At 41.8% G+C, this 17,952-nt stretch overlaps 1 protein-coding gene across 3 annotated transcripts in view; it reads right to left on the bottom strand.

Moving 5' to 3' along the window:
* CRACD (capping protein inhibiting regulator of actin dynamics) overlaps positions 1 to 17,952 on the bottom strand; it is a 157,936-nt gene that overhangs the window by 60,115 nt on the left and 79,869 nt on the right. For 2 of the 3 annotated variants that reach the window (XM_021670341.2, XM_021670342.2), the window contains one exon: positions 5,066 to 5,231. In XM_021670341.2, the coding sequence (XP_021526016.2) occupies positions 5,066 to 5,231 (166 nt within the window). Of the gene's footprint in view, positions 1 to 5,065; positions 5,232 to 17,952 lie in introns of those variants that run through there. The other variant, XM_021670343.2, reaches the window with a different exon arrangement.

Here is a 17,952-nt window from a genome sequence, read left to right as displayed (position 1 = left end):
AAGAGGAAGTCAAATTGTCTCTATTTGCAGATGACATGATTGTATATTTAGAAGACCCCACTGTCTCAGCCCAAAATCTCCTGAAACTGATAAGCAACTTCAGCAAAGTCTCAAGATACAAAATCAAAATGCAGAAATCACAAGCATTCCTATACACCGATAACAGACTTAAAGAGAGCCAAATCAAGAACGAACTGCCATTCACAATTGCTACAAAGAAAATAAAATACCTAGGAATACAACTAACAAAGAATGTAAAGGATCTCTTCAAGGAGAACTACAAACCACTGCTCAACGAAATAAGAGAGGACACAGATGGAGAAACATTGCATGCTCATCGTTAGGAAGAATCAATATCGTGAAAATGGCCATACTGCCCAAAGTAATTTATAGATTCAATGCTATCCCCATCAAGCTACCAATGACATTCTTCACAGAACTGGAAAAAAACACCTTAAACTTCATATGGAACCAAAAGAGAGCCCGCATAGCCAAGTCAATCATAAGCAAAAAGAACAAAGTGGGAGGCATCACACTACCTGACTTCAAACAACACTACAAGGCTACAGTAATCAAAACAGCATGGTACTGGTACCAAAACAGAGATATAGACCAATGGAACAGAACAGAGGCCTTGGAGGCAACACCACACATCTACAACCATCTGATCTTTGACAAACCTGACAAAAACAAGCAATGGGGAAAGGAGTCCCTGTTTAATAAATGGTGTTGGGAAAACTGGTTAGCCATGTGCAGAAAGCAGAAACTGGACCCCTTCTTGACACCTTACACTAAAATTAACTCCAGATGGATTAAAGACTTAAACATAAGACCTAACACCATAAAAACCATAGAAGAAAATCTAGGCAAAACCATTAAGGACATAGGCGTAGGCAAGGACTTCATGACTAAAACACCAAAAGCATTGGCAACAAAAGTTAAATAGACAAATGGGACTTAAACTCCACAGCTTCTGCACAGCAAAAGAAACAGTCATTAGAGTGAATCAGCAACCAACAGAATGGGAAAAATTTTTTGCAAGCTACCCATCTGATAAAGGGCTAATATCCAGAATCTACAAAGAACTAAAACAGATTTACAAGAAAAAAACAAACAAGCCCATTCAAAAGTGGGTGAAGGATATGAACAGACATTTTACAAAAGAAGACATATATAAGGCCGCAAACAAACATATGAAAAAATGCTCATCATCACTGGTCATTAGAGAAATGCAAATTAAAACTACATTGAGATACCATCTCATGCCAGTTAGAATGGTGATCACTAAAATCTGGAGACAACAGATGCTGGAAAGGATGTGGAGAAATAGGAACACTTTTACACTGTTGGTGGGAGTGCAAATTAGTTCAACCATTGTGGAAGACACTGTGGCGATTCCTGAAGGATCTAGAAATAGAAATTCCATTTGACCCAGCAATCCCATTACTGGGTATATACCCAAAAGACTACAAATCGTTCTATTATAAGGACACATGCACATGAATGTTCATTGCAATACTGTTTACAATAGCAAAGACCTGGAACCAACCCAAATGCCCACTGACGATAGACTGGACAGGGAAAATGTGGCACATATACACCATAGAATACTATGCAGCCATAAAAAACGATGAGTTCGTGTCCTTTGTAGGGACATGGATGAAGCTGGAAACCATCATTCTCAGCAAACTGACACAAGAACAGAAAATCAAACACCGCATGTTCTCACTCATAGGAGGGTGATGAACAATAAGAACACATGGACACAGGGAGGGGAGCATCACACACCGGGGTCTGTAGGGGGGAATTAGGACAGTGGCGGGTGGGGAGTTGGGGAGGGATAACGTGGGGAGAAATGCCAGATATAGGTGATGGGGAGGAAGGCAGCAAACCACATTGCCATGTATGTACCTATGCAACAATCTTGCATGTTCTTCACATGTACCCCAAAACCTAAAATGCAATAAAATATATATTAAAAAAAAAAGGTACATATCACCACACCTGGCTGTGTTTCTATCCTAATTTTTTTTAACTTTTATTTTACGTTCAGGGGTACATACAAAGGCTCGTTACGTAGGTAAACTCATGTCACGGGGGTTTGCGGCACAGATTATTTCATCACCCAGGTATTAAGCCCAGGAAATTATCTTTTCTGCTCCTCTCACCCTCCACACTCAAGTAGACTCCAGTGTCTGCTGTTCCCCTCTTTGTGTTCATGAGTTCTTATCATTAAGTGAGAACATGCAGTATTATCTTTCTGTTCCTGCAGTAGTTTGCTGAGGATAATGGCCTCCAGCTCCATCCATGTTCCTGCAAAAGACAAGATCTCGTTCTTTTTTATGGCTGCATAGTATTCCATGGTGCATATTCACCACATTTTCTTTATCCAATCTGTCACTGATGGGTGTTCGGGTTGATTCCATGTCTTTGCTATTGTGAACAGTGCTGCAATAAACATTTGTATGAGTGTGGCTTTATGGTAAAATGATTTATACTCCTCTGGGTATATACCCACGAATTTTTTAAATATTTAAGTGATATTTTAAAAATTAATAGTTCAAAGCTTATTCTTTTACATCATTACTTATGAGATGAATTTATTATAAAAAGAAGTGTTTAATTAAAATATAGTACATGTCTTGGCTGGGTACGGTGGCTAATGCCTGTAATCCCAGCACTTTGGGAGGCCAAGGCAGGCAGATAAATTGAGGTCGGGAGTTTGAGACCAGCCTGACCAACATGGATAAACCCCGTCTCTACTGAAAGTACAAAATTAGCTGACCATGGTGGCACATGCCTGTAATCCCAGCTACCCTGGAGGCTGAGGCAGGAGAATAGCTTGAACCCGGGAGGCGGAGGTTGCAGTGAGCCAGGATTGTGCCATTGCATTCCAGCCTGGGCAACAAGAGCAAAACTCTGTCTCAAAAAAAAAGAAAAGAAAAGAAAGAAAATATAGTACATGTCTCATAAATGTGGGTTTGTAGACAAGAGTCAATAATGAGGACCAGTTACATTATTAGAAATGTAGCTATTTGATCCAAAGTGGAATTTTCCAAGGCTTTGTAAAACCTAAAACCTTAAGGAAAGCCCCAAGAGGTAAATAGAATAAAAGATTTAAATGGGAAGAGAACCTCCAGGGTCCAGGTCCAAGACTCCAGTAAGAGCCCAACACAGCTCAGTATGAAATCAGACCCGGCAAAACTGTGCTACTATACTACAAAAACGGTGGGTTGTGTTTCCACAGAACTGGCCTTCTAAGGGAGAACTTTCCAGACTCGACCCCATTTTGTGTTAAACTGCCACTTAGTGTCATTTTACTATCTGTTCCTCATCCTGATACCATGAGGCCAAAACGTTCACACCCTTATTTTACAACTGAAAAACTGAAGTAAAATCGAAATGGATTCACACTGGACACTCCTTGCCCATCCGCTGGGACAACATTCCAACAGCTGAGTGACTTAGTGCTAGCTGTGCTCTCCTTTCAGTCACATCCTTCCCTGCGATCAAATTAAGTCACATTCTTACCCTATAAAGACAACAGAAAATAAACACAGGGCTGTCAAGGAAAAGAGTCAATATCGGGACTAACAAATGCTGTTGCTGAATATTTGCTGTAAAACTTAATGTGCACCTCTGGTCTGAGGGTTTTTGTAATTTGGACACAACAGCAGTGTTCATTAGAATTTACTTACTGACACACACCATAGAGGATATTTTTGTCTCTGTCCTTGAAGCACGGTGAGAATATCACAGATGATACCATCTATTCCTTCCGCTTAGCTTACGCAGTGTCAGGCATTCATGGGAAACATTTTTTTGAGCATGCAGTACAAGGCTGAATGAAACCTAGTCTCTGACTTCATGAAAGTGACAGTCCAGTGAGAAAGACAGACAAGCAAATCAATAATTTCCATAGAAAGTGACAAGTTCTCTGCAGAAATCAGGCATACGATGCTAGAAGAACACAGACAAGGGCAAATAAATCAGATGGGGTTGTCGGAAAAGGTTTCTCAAAGGAGCTGGTTTCTAAGCTGTCAGTATCAGAGTTTAACCAGCTCTGACTCTGACTTCAATTCCCAGCACTCAGGTGACAAAGTACTTCCTGACCCCACTTTTCTGAGTTCCTGACACTGTCACAGCTAGATTTAGTGTCTGTGTTCTAAGAGGCAAGGAAAGGAAGAAAACAAGGAAGGAAGGGAAGAAAGGGAGAAGGGAGGGAGGGAAGAAAGAAGGAAATAAGTAAGGGAGGGAGGGAGGGAGGAAGAAAGAGAGGGAGGGAGGGCGGACGAAAGAAACATAGACAGGCTCCAGAAGTTGCTAGAGATGGCCAGGTACATGAAGGGTGACCACTTGTGCCTGAGCAACCTGCGTCCTCAACAATGGCGTCACGTCTACCCTAGGATACCCTTTCTCTTTGTAAAGCAATGGCATAAGGGAACACAGTCTTCTTCAATCTGAGGAACCCTGGCGAGCCCAGCCAGTGAAGTGTTGCCTCCTTTCACAATCAAGAGCAGCAAAATGAATGCCCAATTCCTGTGCACTCCCAGAAAATGAGGTCAGACTCATTTGCTAACTCCTCAGGGTGACTTCTCCATGCAGAATGCACCCACTTTCCCAGAGATGCAACCCACTTGTGACTCTTTTTTTTTTTTTTTTTTGAGGCAGAGTCTCACTCTGTCACCCAGGCTGGAGTGCAGTGGTGCCATCTCTGCTCACTGCAACCTTCTCCTCCCGGGTTCAAGTGATTCTTGTGCCTCAGTCTCCTCAGTAGCTGGGATTACAGGTGCACACCACCACGCTTGGCTAATTTTTTCATATGTTTTTAGTAGAAACGGGGTTTCCCCATGTTGCCTAGGCTGGTCTCAAACTCCTGACCTCAAGTGATCTGGCTGCCTCAGCCTCCCAAAGTGTTGCGATTACAGGAGTGAGCCACCACGCCCTGCCCATTTGTGATTCTGTTCTTGTCTGCTGGAACCAAAAACAGCACCTACCTTCTTTGGGATACCATTCCCCACCTGGGACTCCACCAAGCATGTGAAAAGAAAGTGCAAGTCATTACCTTAGATCGTCTTCCAGGGTTTCCTCATCCGAAGAGAAGGTCCCATTGCTGACACTCTGATGAGAATAACTCTTCTTCCCCACTGATTGAGCCTGGAACAATGAAGTGTCTTTCTTTTTCCTTTTGCCAAACAACTTCTTAAAAGGCTGAAATTTTTTCTTCTTGTCTGTGGATTATAAAATAAACACAAGCTGCAGTGTGGCAGGGCTGCACTTCCGAGCCTAAGAGCAAATTACAACTGAGCTGCCTCTGGCCAAGGAGACAGGGCAAAGGGCAGGCATCAGCCTGAATGAGCGACCAATCCCTGTGCCAGGAATGTCAGGAACAGCCCCAGTGCAATCCATGCACAGTGAGGCAGAGCACGAGCCAAAGGCACAGTGAGTCTTCTGTTCCCAGGCTCCCAAGAAACATCTGGGAAGGACAAGAAGAGGTTCCAAGTGGCCAGGGCACAGTGGCTCACGCCTGTAATCCCAGACGTTGGGAGGCTGAGCAGGAAGGAGCATTTAAGCCCAGGAGTTTGAGACTAGCTTGGGCAACACAGTGAGATCCCATCTCTTTAAATATAAGAAAACTAGTCAGGGTGGTGGTACACACCTTTAGTCTCAGTGACTTGGGAAGGTGAGGCTGGAGGATTGATTATGCCCTGGAGGTTGAGGCTGCAGTGAGCTGTGACCATACCATTGCACTGCAGTCTAAGCAACAGAGTGAGATGAAAGAAAGGAAAGAAGGGAGGGAGGGAAGCAAGGAAGGAAAGAAGGAAGGAAGGAGAGAAGAGAGAAGAGAAGAGAAGAGAAGAGGAGAGGAGTAGAAAAAGAAAAGAAATGGATTTCAAGCTTCTTGGTGGCCAGCACATGCAATAAGGCAGTGCCTGCTTTCTTTAACCAAGCAGATGGCTAAATGCCCCTCTCCACGGAAGAAGCTGAGAAAAACACATAAGTCAAACAAGTGTTTTTAAAAATATTTTTATCTCTATCTATACATGTCTCCAGTTTGAGGATCATTCCATTTTGGCCTTTATTAGATATAGAAGATAACTGCCAACTCTTGGCATAAGCTTTGCCCCCTAATTCCCTCTATCCCCATATATTTCCAGTTTATTTTTCTTGTCTCTTTTTAAAATCTACTATGAAGAGCCCCAAAGGAGTTACTATGAACATCTTCCCATATACTACTTCATTAGTCAGAACCTAGGCTTGCTGCCAACATTTGCTAGGAGCTATTTTAGGTAATACCTTTCAGTCCTCTGCCTTTGGATACGAATTCCTTCATATTACTCCACTCTTTCCTTAGAAAAGAAAGTGTAAGTCACTCTCTACCGAAAGCAGCATCTTCTTGGATCTTTCCTTTTTCCTTAAGAAGCTTAAAGAGCCACTTTTCTAGTGGTCTGACAACCATTTTAAGAAACTTTTTTTTTTTGAGATGGAGTTTCACTCTTGTTACCCAAGCTGGAGTGCAATGGCATGATCTTGGCTCCCTGCAACCTCCACTTTCCAGGTTCAAGCGATTCTCCTGCCTCAGCCTCCCAAGTAGCTGGGATCACAGGCACCTGCCACCATGCCTGGAGATAGATAGATAGATAGATAGATAGATAGATAGATAGATAGATAGATAGATTTTTTTTAGTAAAGATAGTGTTTCAGCATGTTGGCCAGGCTGGTTTTGAACTCCAGACCTCAAATGATCTGCCTGCCTCAGCCTCCCAAAGTGCTGGAATTACAGGTGTGAGCCACCATGCCTGGCCTAAAAAAATGTTTTAACCCTTACTATGTACCACAGCTCTAAGAACTTTATAAATATTAACCCAGTTAATCCTCACAACAATCCTATTACGTTGATACTATTAACATCTCCATTTTACACATGAGGAAGCTGAGACATGAAGAGATAAAATAGCATGCCTACATCACAGGAAACATATCTTTGAAGAGGGAGTCAGAAGTTTTGAGAGAGAAGTAAAAATAGAAGCTCGCAACGTGAACTGTAAAACACCTGCACAAAATACAGACACAATCACCCTCACCTTCCACCCAGCTATCAGAGGCCCCTGAGCTCTGCTGGCCAGAATCCATAGAGGAATCCAGGTACACAAATGAGGTTAATGAGGAAACAAGCCAGATATCTCATTTCCTCTGTGATCTTCAATTCTAGCTTTACTGAGATGTCACAGAAAATCTGAAGTGCAGCCAGGTGTGGTGGCTCATGCCTGTAATCTCAGCTACTTGGGAGGTTGAGGTGGGAGGATCATTTGATCCCAGGAGTTCAAGACCAGCCGGGGCAACATGAGTTCCCATTTCTAAAAAATTTTTTAAAAGTAGGCCAGGCGCAATGGCTCATGCCTGTAATCCCAGAACTTTGGAAGGCCAAGGTGGAGGATCATGAGGTCATGAGATCAAGACCAGCCTGGCCAAGATGTTGAAATCCCATCTCTACTGAAAACAGAAAAATTAGCCAGGTGTGGTGGCAGGTGCCTGTAATCCCAGCTACTCGGCAGGCTGAGGCAGGAGAATTGCTTGAACCCGGGGGACGGAGGTTGCAATGAGCAGAGATCATGCCACTGTATTCCAGCCTGGATGACAGAGTGAGACTCCATCTCAAATTAATTAATTAATTAATTAAAAAGAAAAAGAAAAAGAAAATTTGAAGAGAAGAAGTGCTTCAAACTACTTCATCCTAAGCAGTGGCATAAGACGTTGAGGATGCAGACAGAATAATAACCCATTACAAAAAGACAGTCATCTAGGAGCATAGGACAGGTGCAAACAGCCTCCAGCATCAGTGCTCCCCTGAAACGATCCTGTGTCAGATCACATTTAGCAGGAAAGGATATTTAAAACATACCGGATGCTTGCTACACATAGGCACTGTGCTAGGTACAAAAAAGAATTAAATTATTTTTACTGTGTATTATTTGAAAGACAGGAAAGTGTGTGATACAGTTTGGATGTTGTTCCCTCTAGATTTCATGTTGAACTGTAATCCCCAGTGCTGGAAGTGGGGCTTGGATCACTGGATCATGGGGGTGGATCCCTCATGATCTGGTGCTGTCCTTGTGATAGTGACTGAGTGCTTGTGAGATCTGGTTGCTTAAAAGTGTAGTACTTACAAAATTAGCAGGGCGTGGTAGCTGTGCCTGTAATCCCAGCTACTCAGGAGGCTAAGGCAGGAGAATCACTGGAACCCAGGAGGCGAAGGTTGCAGTAAGCTGAGATCGTGCCACTGCATTCCAGCCTGGGTGACAGAGTGAGACTCTGTCTCAAAAAAAAAAAAAAAAAAAGAAGGCTTCCTAACCGTTTTTATCATTAGCCCCTAACCTTGCTCCTGCCTTCACCATGTGTCCTGCCTGCTCCTGCTTTGCCTTTCACCCTGTAGAGCTCCCTGAAGCCTCCCCAGAAGGCAACAGATGCCGGCGCCATGCTTCCTGTACAATCTGCAGAACTGTGGGTTAATTAAGCCTCTTTTTTTTCTCTAGCGATAGGGTCTCGCTCTATTGCCCAGGTTGGAGTGCCAGGGTGCAATCTCGGCTCATTATAACCTCCACTTCCCAGGTTCAAGCAATTATTGTACCTCAGCCTCTGGAGTAGCTGGGATTACAGGCACATACCACTGCTCCCAGCTAATTTTTGTATTTTTAGTGGAGACAGGGTATCACTGTATTGGCCAGGCTGATCTCCAACTCCTGACCTCAATTAATCTGCCCACCTTGCCCTCCCAAAGTGCTGGGATTTCAGGCATGAGCCACCATACCCGGCCACCTCTTTTCTTTATAAATTACCCAGTTTCAGAAATTTCTTTATAACAATGCAAGAATGGCCTAACACATCATGTAATACAACTGAGATCATATCATTTAAAAATGGTTAAAAAAATGGAGGGTTTGATTTTAGAATATTAGTATCTTTTCAGTGGTTATTTATTCAGGAATGAATATAGGCCAGTGATTTTCATGACACCTACTTTAGGTTCTTATGAGTAAAATCTCCAGTGAATAATATTTAAGAACTATAATAAGTAGTTTCTGAAGACAATCCAAGAGCATTGGGCATGTGTTAAAATAATGCCCTTACATAGGTTTATTTTTTTTAATTTAAATTTGAAAACATTCTGTAAGGCACCACAGTTATCATTATTACACTCTTCTATAAATGATCTTTGGCAATGACTGATGTAATAAGTGAAAACTTTCTCTACGACTGTCCAAGGGTGAAAATATATAAACAATGCCTGAGTTCTAGTTTGGCAGCATGACAGTAAGTGGTCAAATGGCTATTTATATTATATTTCACTTATTTCCAAAGTAAGATTCTTTTTTCCTTTTATATCAGTTGTCTTTACCCCACTAAATATCGAACCCCCAAATTTCTTTTTTTAAAAAATTTTTTTACAATTGCTTCTCTTTTTTACCCAACACTGCTCCTTGACTATATCCCCAAAATTTCTAATCAGAAATATTACAAAATACAATAGCAACATTATAAGAATATCAATTATGACATCATTAACCTAGCCTGGGTCCACAGACTTAGCTTTCGAGATAAGCAGGGAATTGTAGATAATGTTAGAATTTATTGATTAGAAAAATAATTCATTACTGCCATTTTAAAAAAAGGTGGATTTGGTAATGTTCAGTTGAGGTTTAATCAGAGTAAACTCTAATTAAAGATATTAAATTATAGTTTTCTAAACAGGTTACTCATCTATTTAACCAACCGGTGATCTTCTCTGCACATCAGCTAAGAGGGTTGATGAGCTCCTCTGTGTCACCTCACTGTTGTGAACGCTGGCATCTACTATATAAATAATTTGCTGTACTGGTCATATTGTTGGGGAAAACAGAAAGTTAACAGGCCCCGGGAGGAGCTGAATGGGATGAGAAAACGGCTGGGAGAAGATATCATCATTTAGAAGCCTTATTTCTGAGAACTGGGAAGGTTTTGGCATCAGAGAATGGCCTCCTTGAGGTGGCCCATTTATAGAGCCAGCCCACTTGAAGACTGCTTATCAAAAAGGTGAGTACTCTGTCATTCTGTGCCACACTTACTATGGGCAAAATAACTTGACACAAGTACACATGCATCACCCTGGAAGATGGAACAAAGTTCAAGTGTGAGAGAGCGTACTTATGGGTCACATGGGAACACTGTTTCAGCAATGCCTTAGCTATTACCAGGAAGGAAAAAGAACAGTAAAACCTAATTGAATTCTCCACCCAACAACCAATCCTTCTACCATGAGAAATAAAAGGTTCTAAGTCCTACAAACACCAATTCCCTCCAAAGGAGGACTCAGAACATAGATGCTATCATTAAAAGTCTGCTCCAAAGTCTTATGAGTGTTTGGTGACATCAAAGTTATGAAAAATAATTTCCCCTTCCTCATTTAAAAAATTAATAATGTACTTTCCATCAGAAATATCTTTAAATCTTAAAAAGTTTTTCAAGTATATTTTATGGGTTTTTTTATAACTGACTGTGGCACTTGATTAATTTTCTAGCATTGACTTCATGAAAAGACTCAGAAATTACATTTCAGCCCACCCGACATTCAGACAGCAAAACTTAAGTGACGTTAATAGGAAAAACAACTTTATAAACTAGGGAAGGAATTATATTCCAATTTGATTCTCCAATTGATATTCTCAAATATAAGATCTTTCATGTCAAAAAGACAAGTTCCCAAAGCTTTACAATCCCACGTCAAATGACCGTTATGAAAACCTGAGCATGTGTCTATTAGCAACCATTACGTAAACTATATTATGACCAGTTTATGATACTGGGGCAGTATTAGCAGTCTGTCTCCACAGAATCAACTGGATTAAGTGCATGGTGGTCAGTAGTAGCTATTGTCTTGACAAATAACAACTGCTGATGCAGATGTTTTTGTGGTACACAGATGGGGCCTAAAAGACGGAAGCAATTTTAACAATGTAGTGAAACACAGCACTTCTGCAATGCTAATGGGAAATATTCCAGAACAACTGCCATATAGAAGTATAGTTTAGCAAAGTATTCTCCAACACTGTAGTACTTTAGATGGCGTTTTAGACTTTTACAACACAAAATTGACTTTTATTGGGTGGTTGGGCAGTGAGAAGGACAGGACAGGAGGGAAGAAATGTTACTATCAATTTATTTTTCCTCACTGCAGCTCTAGTTAAGGGTTAAGTATGTGGGCCCCAGAAACATGAGGACTTGCCTCAAATCCTGATCCCATCTTTTATTAGCTATGAAACATCTGCTTACCAGCCTCACTAGAAATTTGCCATCTTAAGCTGTAAGACTGAATTTATAGGAAAAAAGGCAGTGGGTGCCACATTTTCTTAATATTTCAGCATTTTTCTGTTGTAATTTTCCATATGAAAGAACTTATATGTGCATCTATACTGCTTCAGGGATCACAGTAATTTTCATTTTTTAAGCCCTGAATTGAATTAATTTATTTTCATCATCCAATAATTACTTTAGGGTTTTTTTTTTCATTTAAAAAAGTGCTCATTATCCATTATTTCAAGGGTATAATTACATACTATTTGATGGCTGCATCATCGTAATTACCAGTTTATATAGAAGATTCTAAAAATTAAAAATCACTAGGCAAGTCAAGCAAATCTGATTCATTTTCCATTTGTCATAAGGATGCGATTCCTACATTTTCATCTCTAAACCTAAAATAATAAAAGCATCCAATTCCTCTGCATTGGATTTCTAGGATATGCTTCCAAGTGAGAAACAGAAATATGCTCTGACAGTCCCTTTAAAGCATCATAAATGTCTTAGTCTGAGATTTCTCAGAATGTGCCCTATGGGTTGGTACCAGTACGTTTTTGAGAATCCAGGCAAAATAAAGTTAAATCTGTTGGTTTACTATGTGACCTTTCAGAGTTTTTAATATGCTATTACCACATTTGCTCTCCAAAAGAGCAGAGGATACACAGGGCTTCCTAAACTCGTTTGGAATTTCAGCTTTGGAAGCCTTGTTTGGCCGTGGAAACTTGACTTTCTCAAAAACCAGTAGGACTAGAGTTCCTCTGAACACACTTTGGGAAGCAGCCTTCATTTTTTCTTTCAAACATCTTTTCATTTATTTGATACCATATGTTACACACACACACACACACACAAGCGTGCGTGCGCCTCCTCCATACCCCAGAGCACACTGCTCAGTAAAGATGAGTGAGTTGACAAGCACCTTGGGCTACTTTGGTTAAATAAACTTAATGTTTATTTCAACTTCTGATTTCACACATGTACACAACAATGGCCTGAATCCTATAATTTTACTAAGATAAGGATAATTCTGTGATCCTTTTCTTAGCTCTGGAGTATCTGAATACTTCTGAGAAGAAACTGCTAAGAAAAATTACTAGACATACACTGGCATGCACAAGTCCTCTGTGGTTGTCATAGTTTCGCTGGGCCCCATAGTCCCAGCATATTTCTGATATGATGGAGGAGCTGGCCACATTCAGATGGGCTGTGCTCCCCAGGGCCATGATATGGTAAGGCTGAGGACTGAGACTCTGCTTCCAGGAGGCATGAGGGAAGGTGAGCATGGCAGCTTGTCCAGTGACAAGAGGAAAGAAGAAACAGTTTTCTCTTTTTCTGGGGGAAGCATGGAGGAAAGAAGGTATTTGGTATTTGCTGCTGTGCTGATTCAGAAATGAAGAGACAACATCATTATTCTTTTAGAAGGGATAGGGGGTCTCTGGAACAGATGGTGAGAGGCCCAGGAGCAGCAGAGACTGTGGCTTGCACAAATCAGGGGTCAGAAGCAGAGAAAGTGGTGACGAGCCCCTTTCAGGGAATACCAGGTCCTGGACATTTAGGTACACAGGCTATGGTATATTTGGTGTATGTGGTATATGTGGTTAGGCTTCTAACGCAAGCCTAAAACTTGGATTTGCTTCCTTCTCAATGTGATGAAATTTTCTCTCTCTCTCTCTTTTTTTTTTTAGGATGATAAGATAGACTTTACTCAGGAGGACTACTATAATGGGGTTTTGTAGTAGGGGAGTGATACGGTTTAGCTCTGTCCCCATCCAAATTTCATGTTGAATTGTGATCCCAAGTGTTGGATGTGGGGCCTGGTGGGAGGTGACTGAATCATGGGGGTGGATTTCTCCCTTGCTGTTCTCGTGATAGATTGAGTTCTCATAAGATCTGGTTGTTTAAAAGCGTGTAGCACCTCCCTCTTCGCTCGCTCTCTCCTGCTACTATGTGAATTTGTGCCTGCTTCCCCCTCACCTTCTGCCATGATTGTAAGTTTCCTGAGGCCGCCCTAGCCATGCCTTCTGTACAGCCTACAAAACTGTGAATCAATTACCCCTCTTTTCTCCATAAATTACCCAGTCTCAGGTATGTCTTTATAGCAGTATGAGAAGAGACTAATACAGAGAGAATTAGGCACAACTCAACATGATGAAATTCTACTCATTCTTCAAGACCTCTATCCTTAAAGTTTTCCCAAGTCCCCAAGCCCAGTGATAATTTATCACACCTTCCTCCAGCTTCTGTGTGCTTTGCTCATGCTTCTCTTGTTCCAGCCCACGTATGATGGGCTGAACTGTGTCCCTCCAAAATTCATATTTGAAGTCCTAACTCCCAGCACCTCCAAATGTGAGTATTTGGAGACAGGGTCTTTAAAAGGTAATTAGGTTAAATAAGCTAGGTAGGGTGGGCCCTACTCCAGTATGACAGGTGCTCTCATAAGAGGAGGAGATTAGGGCACAGACACACACCAAGGGAAGGCAATATGAAGACACAGGATAAGATGGCCACCTACAAACTAAGGAAAGAGGCCTTGGAAGGAATCATTGCTGCCAATACCTTGATCTTGAACTTTTGCCTCCAGAACTACAAAGAAATAAATTTGTGTTGGTTAAGCCACCTAGTCTGTTGTACTTTTTTATGGCAGCCCTTGTGATGTTATAGTTGTGTGACATTAAAGAGATCACCTTGGACCCGCTGTTTTGTAACTGTGCCTTTGCACCTTTACACATTTTCTTCTACCTGGAATGACTTTCTCCTTTGCTTAGAGAATTCCTAACCACTCCCTGCAAACCCAGTCTAGGTGTCACATTCTCTAGAAAGCCTGCTTTGAACACTCTAGCTAGAAAGAATGCCTCCTTCTTCTGTTCTCTGCTAGTGCACAGTACAGACATCTACTGCAACAGCACAAAGAGTGTGGTAGCCTCTCCTAGACCTCAAGTTCCCTGGGTCTCCCAGGGACTGTGCCTTTTGTGTCTCGGCATCTGCAGCACCCGTTGTGATGCCAGAAACAATGCAGATGCTCAACAACACAGACCTACCATTCCCCCTTCCCTTAGGGCCAGATGTGTTTTGGAAATTGGAATTTTTCAAACTCTATAAGGTATATTCAGACCCTCATGGGGTCTGTGACAGCACTTTAATAATCAAAATGCAATATTTTAGGAAAACATCAATATTCACATTAACCTTTGCTAACAAATGACTTTGTGCTAAACTTACAAAGAACTTTTGGGATTTTGAAAGTACAGATAAAGGACAGTGATCTTTTAGCGCTCTACAGTCAGTCCTGCAATCACCCTTGTTCTGAAAATGCAAACTTGTTTCAATGTGATTGATATATGATATCTCACCCTGTCAGAAACAGTAAGCCAGGAGTGTCCAATCTTTTGGCTTCCCTGGACTACACTGAAAGAAGAATTGTGTTCGGCCACACGTAAAATACATAACGCTAACGATAGCTGACAAGCTATTTAAAAAAAAAATCACACACAAAATCTCATAATGTTTTAAGATAGTTTGAGAATTTGTGTGGGGCTGCATTCAAAGCCATTCTGGGCTGCGTGAGGCCTCCAGGCCACAGGTTGCACAAGCTTACACTAGGAGAATGTAGAAAACTGCACCCAGTTGAACTGAAGTGTATAGAAATAAGACAAAACACACACATACCTAACCCCAAATATCTTCTGGATACCTCAGATCGCTGAGGTATCCAGCGATTATGAAATATGCCTATGGCCATCAACGTGTGGTGTAACAGGTTTCTATCCAATTTCAGATGACTCTCCTTCCATCACCTCACAATATCGCACAAGCTGCAACCCTTCCGACACCCAAGTCCACAGGCAAATTTCAGGACTTTTTCAAGGCAAAGTGTCATATTTATTGTATTGATTTTTTTTTTTTTTTTTTTTTTTTTTGAGACGGAGTTTTGCTTTTGTTACCCAGGCTGGAGTGCAATGGCGCGATCTCGGCTCACTGCAACCTCCATCTCCTGGGGTCAGGCAATTCTCCTGCCTCAGCCTCTCAAGTAGCTGGGACTACAGGCGTGTGCCACCATGCCCAGCTAATTTTTGCATTTTTTAGTAGAGACGGGGTTTCACCTTGTTGACCAGGATGGTCTCGATCTCTTGACCTCGTGATCCACCCACCTCGGCCTCCCAAAGTGCTGGGATTATAGGCGTGAGCCACCGCGCCCAGCCCTGTATTGATGTATTTCTTAACCATCTGACATGTACAAAGCTGAGCTACATTTTTCACTAGGTTCCTATCCTTTTTACTATGTCATTGATGACTCTTTTGGGTACAATGCTACATTTCCCATTTCTCCATAAGCCCTGTGGTTTTTGTTTCATGAGTCTGCAAAGTATGTGGATTTTTAGTAATGCATATATGGCTTTATAGCAGAGCTGACTATATGCACCTAAATAGAATCTCCTGAAATAGGCTTGTACTTATCTAGGTTTAGGCAAGAATGTATCAATAAAAATAACAACTCTTTGGCTGTTTCTTATCCTTTCCTCCCCTATCTCTTAAAACCACGTCAATTTTTAATTTTTCTAGTTTATTCCACTGGTCTATTAGAACCTCCTTTTACATATGTTTCACAATTCACAGCAGAAATAAAATAATATTTAGAAACAAGTAACAGAGGGCCAGGCGCAGTGGCTCATGCCTATAATCCCAGCACTTTGGGAGGCTGAGGCGGGTGGATCACTTGGGGTCAGGAGTTCGAGACCAGCCTGGTCAACATGGTAAAACCCCATCTCTATTAAAAATACAAAAATTGGCTGGGTGCGGTGGCTCACACCTGTAATCCCAGCACTTTGCGAGGCCAACGTGGGCAGATCACCTGAGGTCAGGAGTTTGAGACCAGCTTGACCAACATAGAGAAACCCCGTCTCTACTAAAAAAAAAAAAATTAGCTGGCTGTGGTGGCGCACATCTGTAATCTCAGCTACTCAGAAGGATTTGAGAATTTGTATGGGGCTGCATTTAAAGCGTTCTGGGCTGCATGAGGCCTCCAGCCCACAGGTTGCACAAGCTTCCTGCCTCAGGAGGCTGACACAGGAGAATCACTTGAACCTGGGAGGCAGAGGTTGCAGTGAGCCGAGATTGCAGGCTGGATGACAGAGAGAGACTCCGTCTCAAAAAAATAAAAAAAAGAAGCAGTAGCAGAGGCGGAGATATTTTTACTGTGAAGCCTCAGTGTTTGGCCACATTTCTCCCACATGCTAGAAGATATGTGGGTTGTGCTTCCTTCCAATGCTGGTTTCCGTCACTTGAGTTTCAGAGGGTGCCATGAATCAGTGACTGACTTTGGGTGGAAAACACTGGCAGGGGAGCTGCCTGCTACCTGGCCTTGCAGAATCTGTGCAGTAGCAACCTACCTCAAGCAAAGGATACCTCTATACGAAGGCTGAACACATTAAAATCATGTCAGTTCCACACACAGTGTTGAACACCCAACACCTGCAGGATCAGTGCTGAGTCCTGTTTGGCTACACTGATGGACAAAACAAAACTTTCAAGAATATCTGAGGGGCTTCAATCAGAGAAACAGAACCAACAGCAGGGTAGAGAGGGGTGGATAGACAGACAGACAGACAGATAGATGATATATTGCAAGGAGTTGGCTCATACCAGGAGCAGGCTAGGCAGATCTGAACTCCATAGAGCAAAGTTATCAGGAAGAACAGGCTGGATTCACAGCCATGGACTAAAGCTGCTGTCCAAAGGCGGAATTTATTCTCTCAGGAAAGCCTCTGCTCTGCTTTTAAAACCTTTCAATTTATTGAATCAGGTCCACCCAGATTATCTCAAGTAATCTCCCTTACTTAAAGTCAACTAACTGTGGACTTTAATTACACCTATAATATACATTTACAAGAGCTCAATTAAACAACGTTACAGTCTGACTAAATAACTGGGGACTATCTCCTAGCCAAGTGGATACATTGAAAAGATCATCACACTCCACCCTTTGTCAACTTGGCACCCATACGCATGTCCTTAAGCATACTTAATCTCCAAGTTTTTCATAAAGCCAATAAGAAAGTCATCCTTTCACTAACGTGATACAAGTATCCCACCTACATCTGAAATCACACTAACCTGTTCCCCTAGAAGAGGATGCAAAGTCCTTGGGTGGTGTTCACACTTCTCTGATATTCTGCAACTTAAATACTGAGAGAGAAAGTTACCTATCATTATCATATCTTATGTTAGATGATAAGTGGACAAGAGACGGAATAAAACAAAAATGTTTGGTTAATAAATATGCAAACACATTCATAACAAAATAAGGAAGAAACACTTCTGTCAGAGTCCTTGCTTCTACAACCAGTCATGTGGTCATGACTTTATAGCTATCTTTATAGCTATCTTCCTCTGCTAACCATTCTACATTCCCTATCCCTCAGCAAAAACCTCCGCTGGTTATGATTCTTAGCTTGGTGGGAAAACTGAAGCGTGCATCCCCGAGGAATCTGGGCCATTAGTCATCCTCAATTGGGTTCTGATCGTTGCGGTTTCCCATTGCCTTTTGTCACAGGACTTGTGAGTGCTAAAAGGTTCTAAGGGATCTCCTGTATTCCAGACATGCTCTACCTCACCTCCATC

Source organism: Aotus nancymaae, unplaced genomic scaffold (assembly GCF_030222135.1).
Source record: "Aotus nancymaae isolate 86718 unplaced genomic scaffold, 86718_ANA_hifiasm-v0.15.2.pri h1tg000006l, whole genome shotgun sequence".
Classification (NCBI taxonomy): domain Eukaryota; kingdom Metazoa; phylum Chordata; class Mammalia; order Primates; family Aotidae; genus Aotus; species Aotus nancymaae.
The sequence above is the reverse complement of the archived record's forward strand: the minus strand, read 5'-3'. Positions and strand labels throughout refer to the sequence as shown.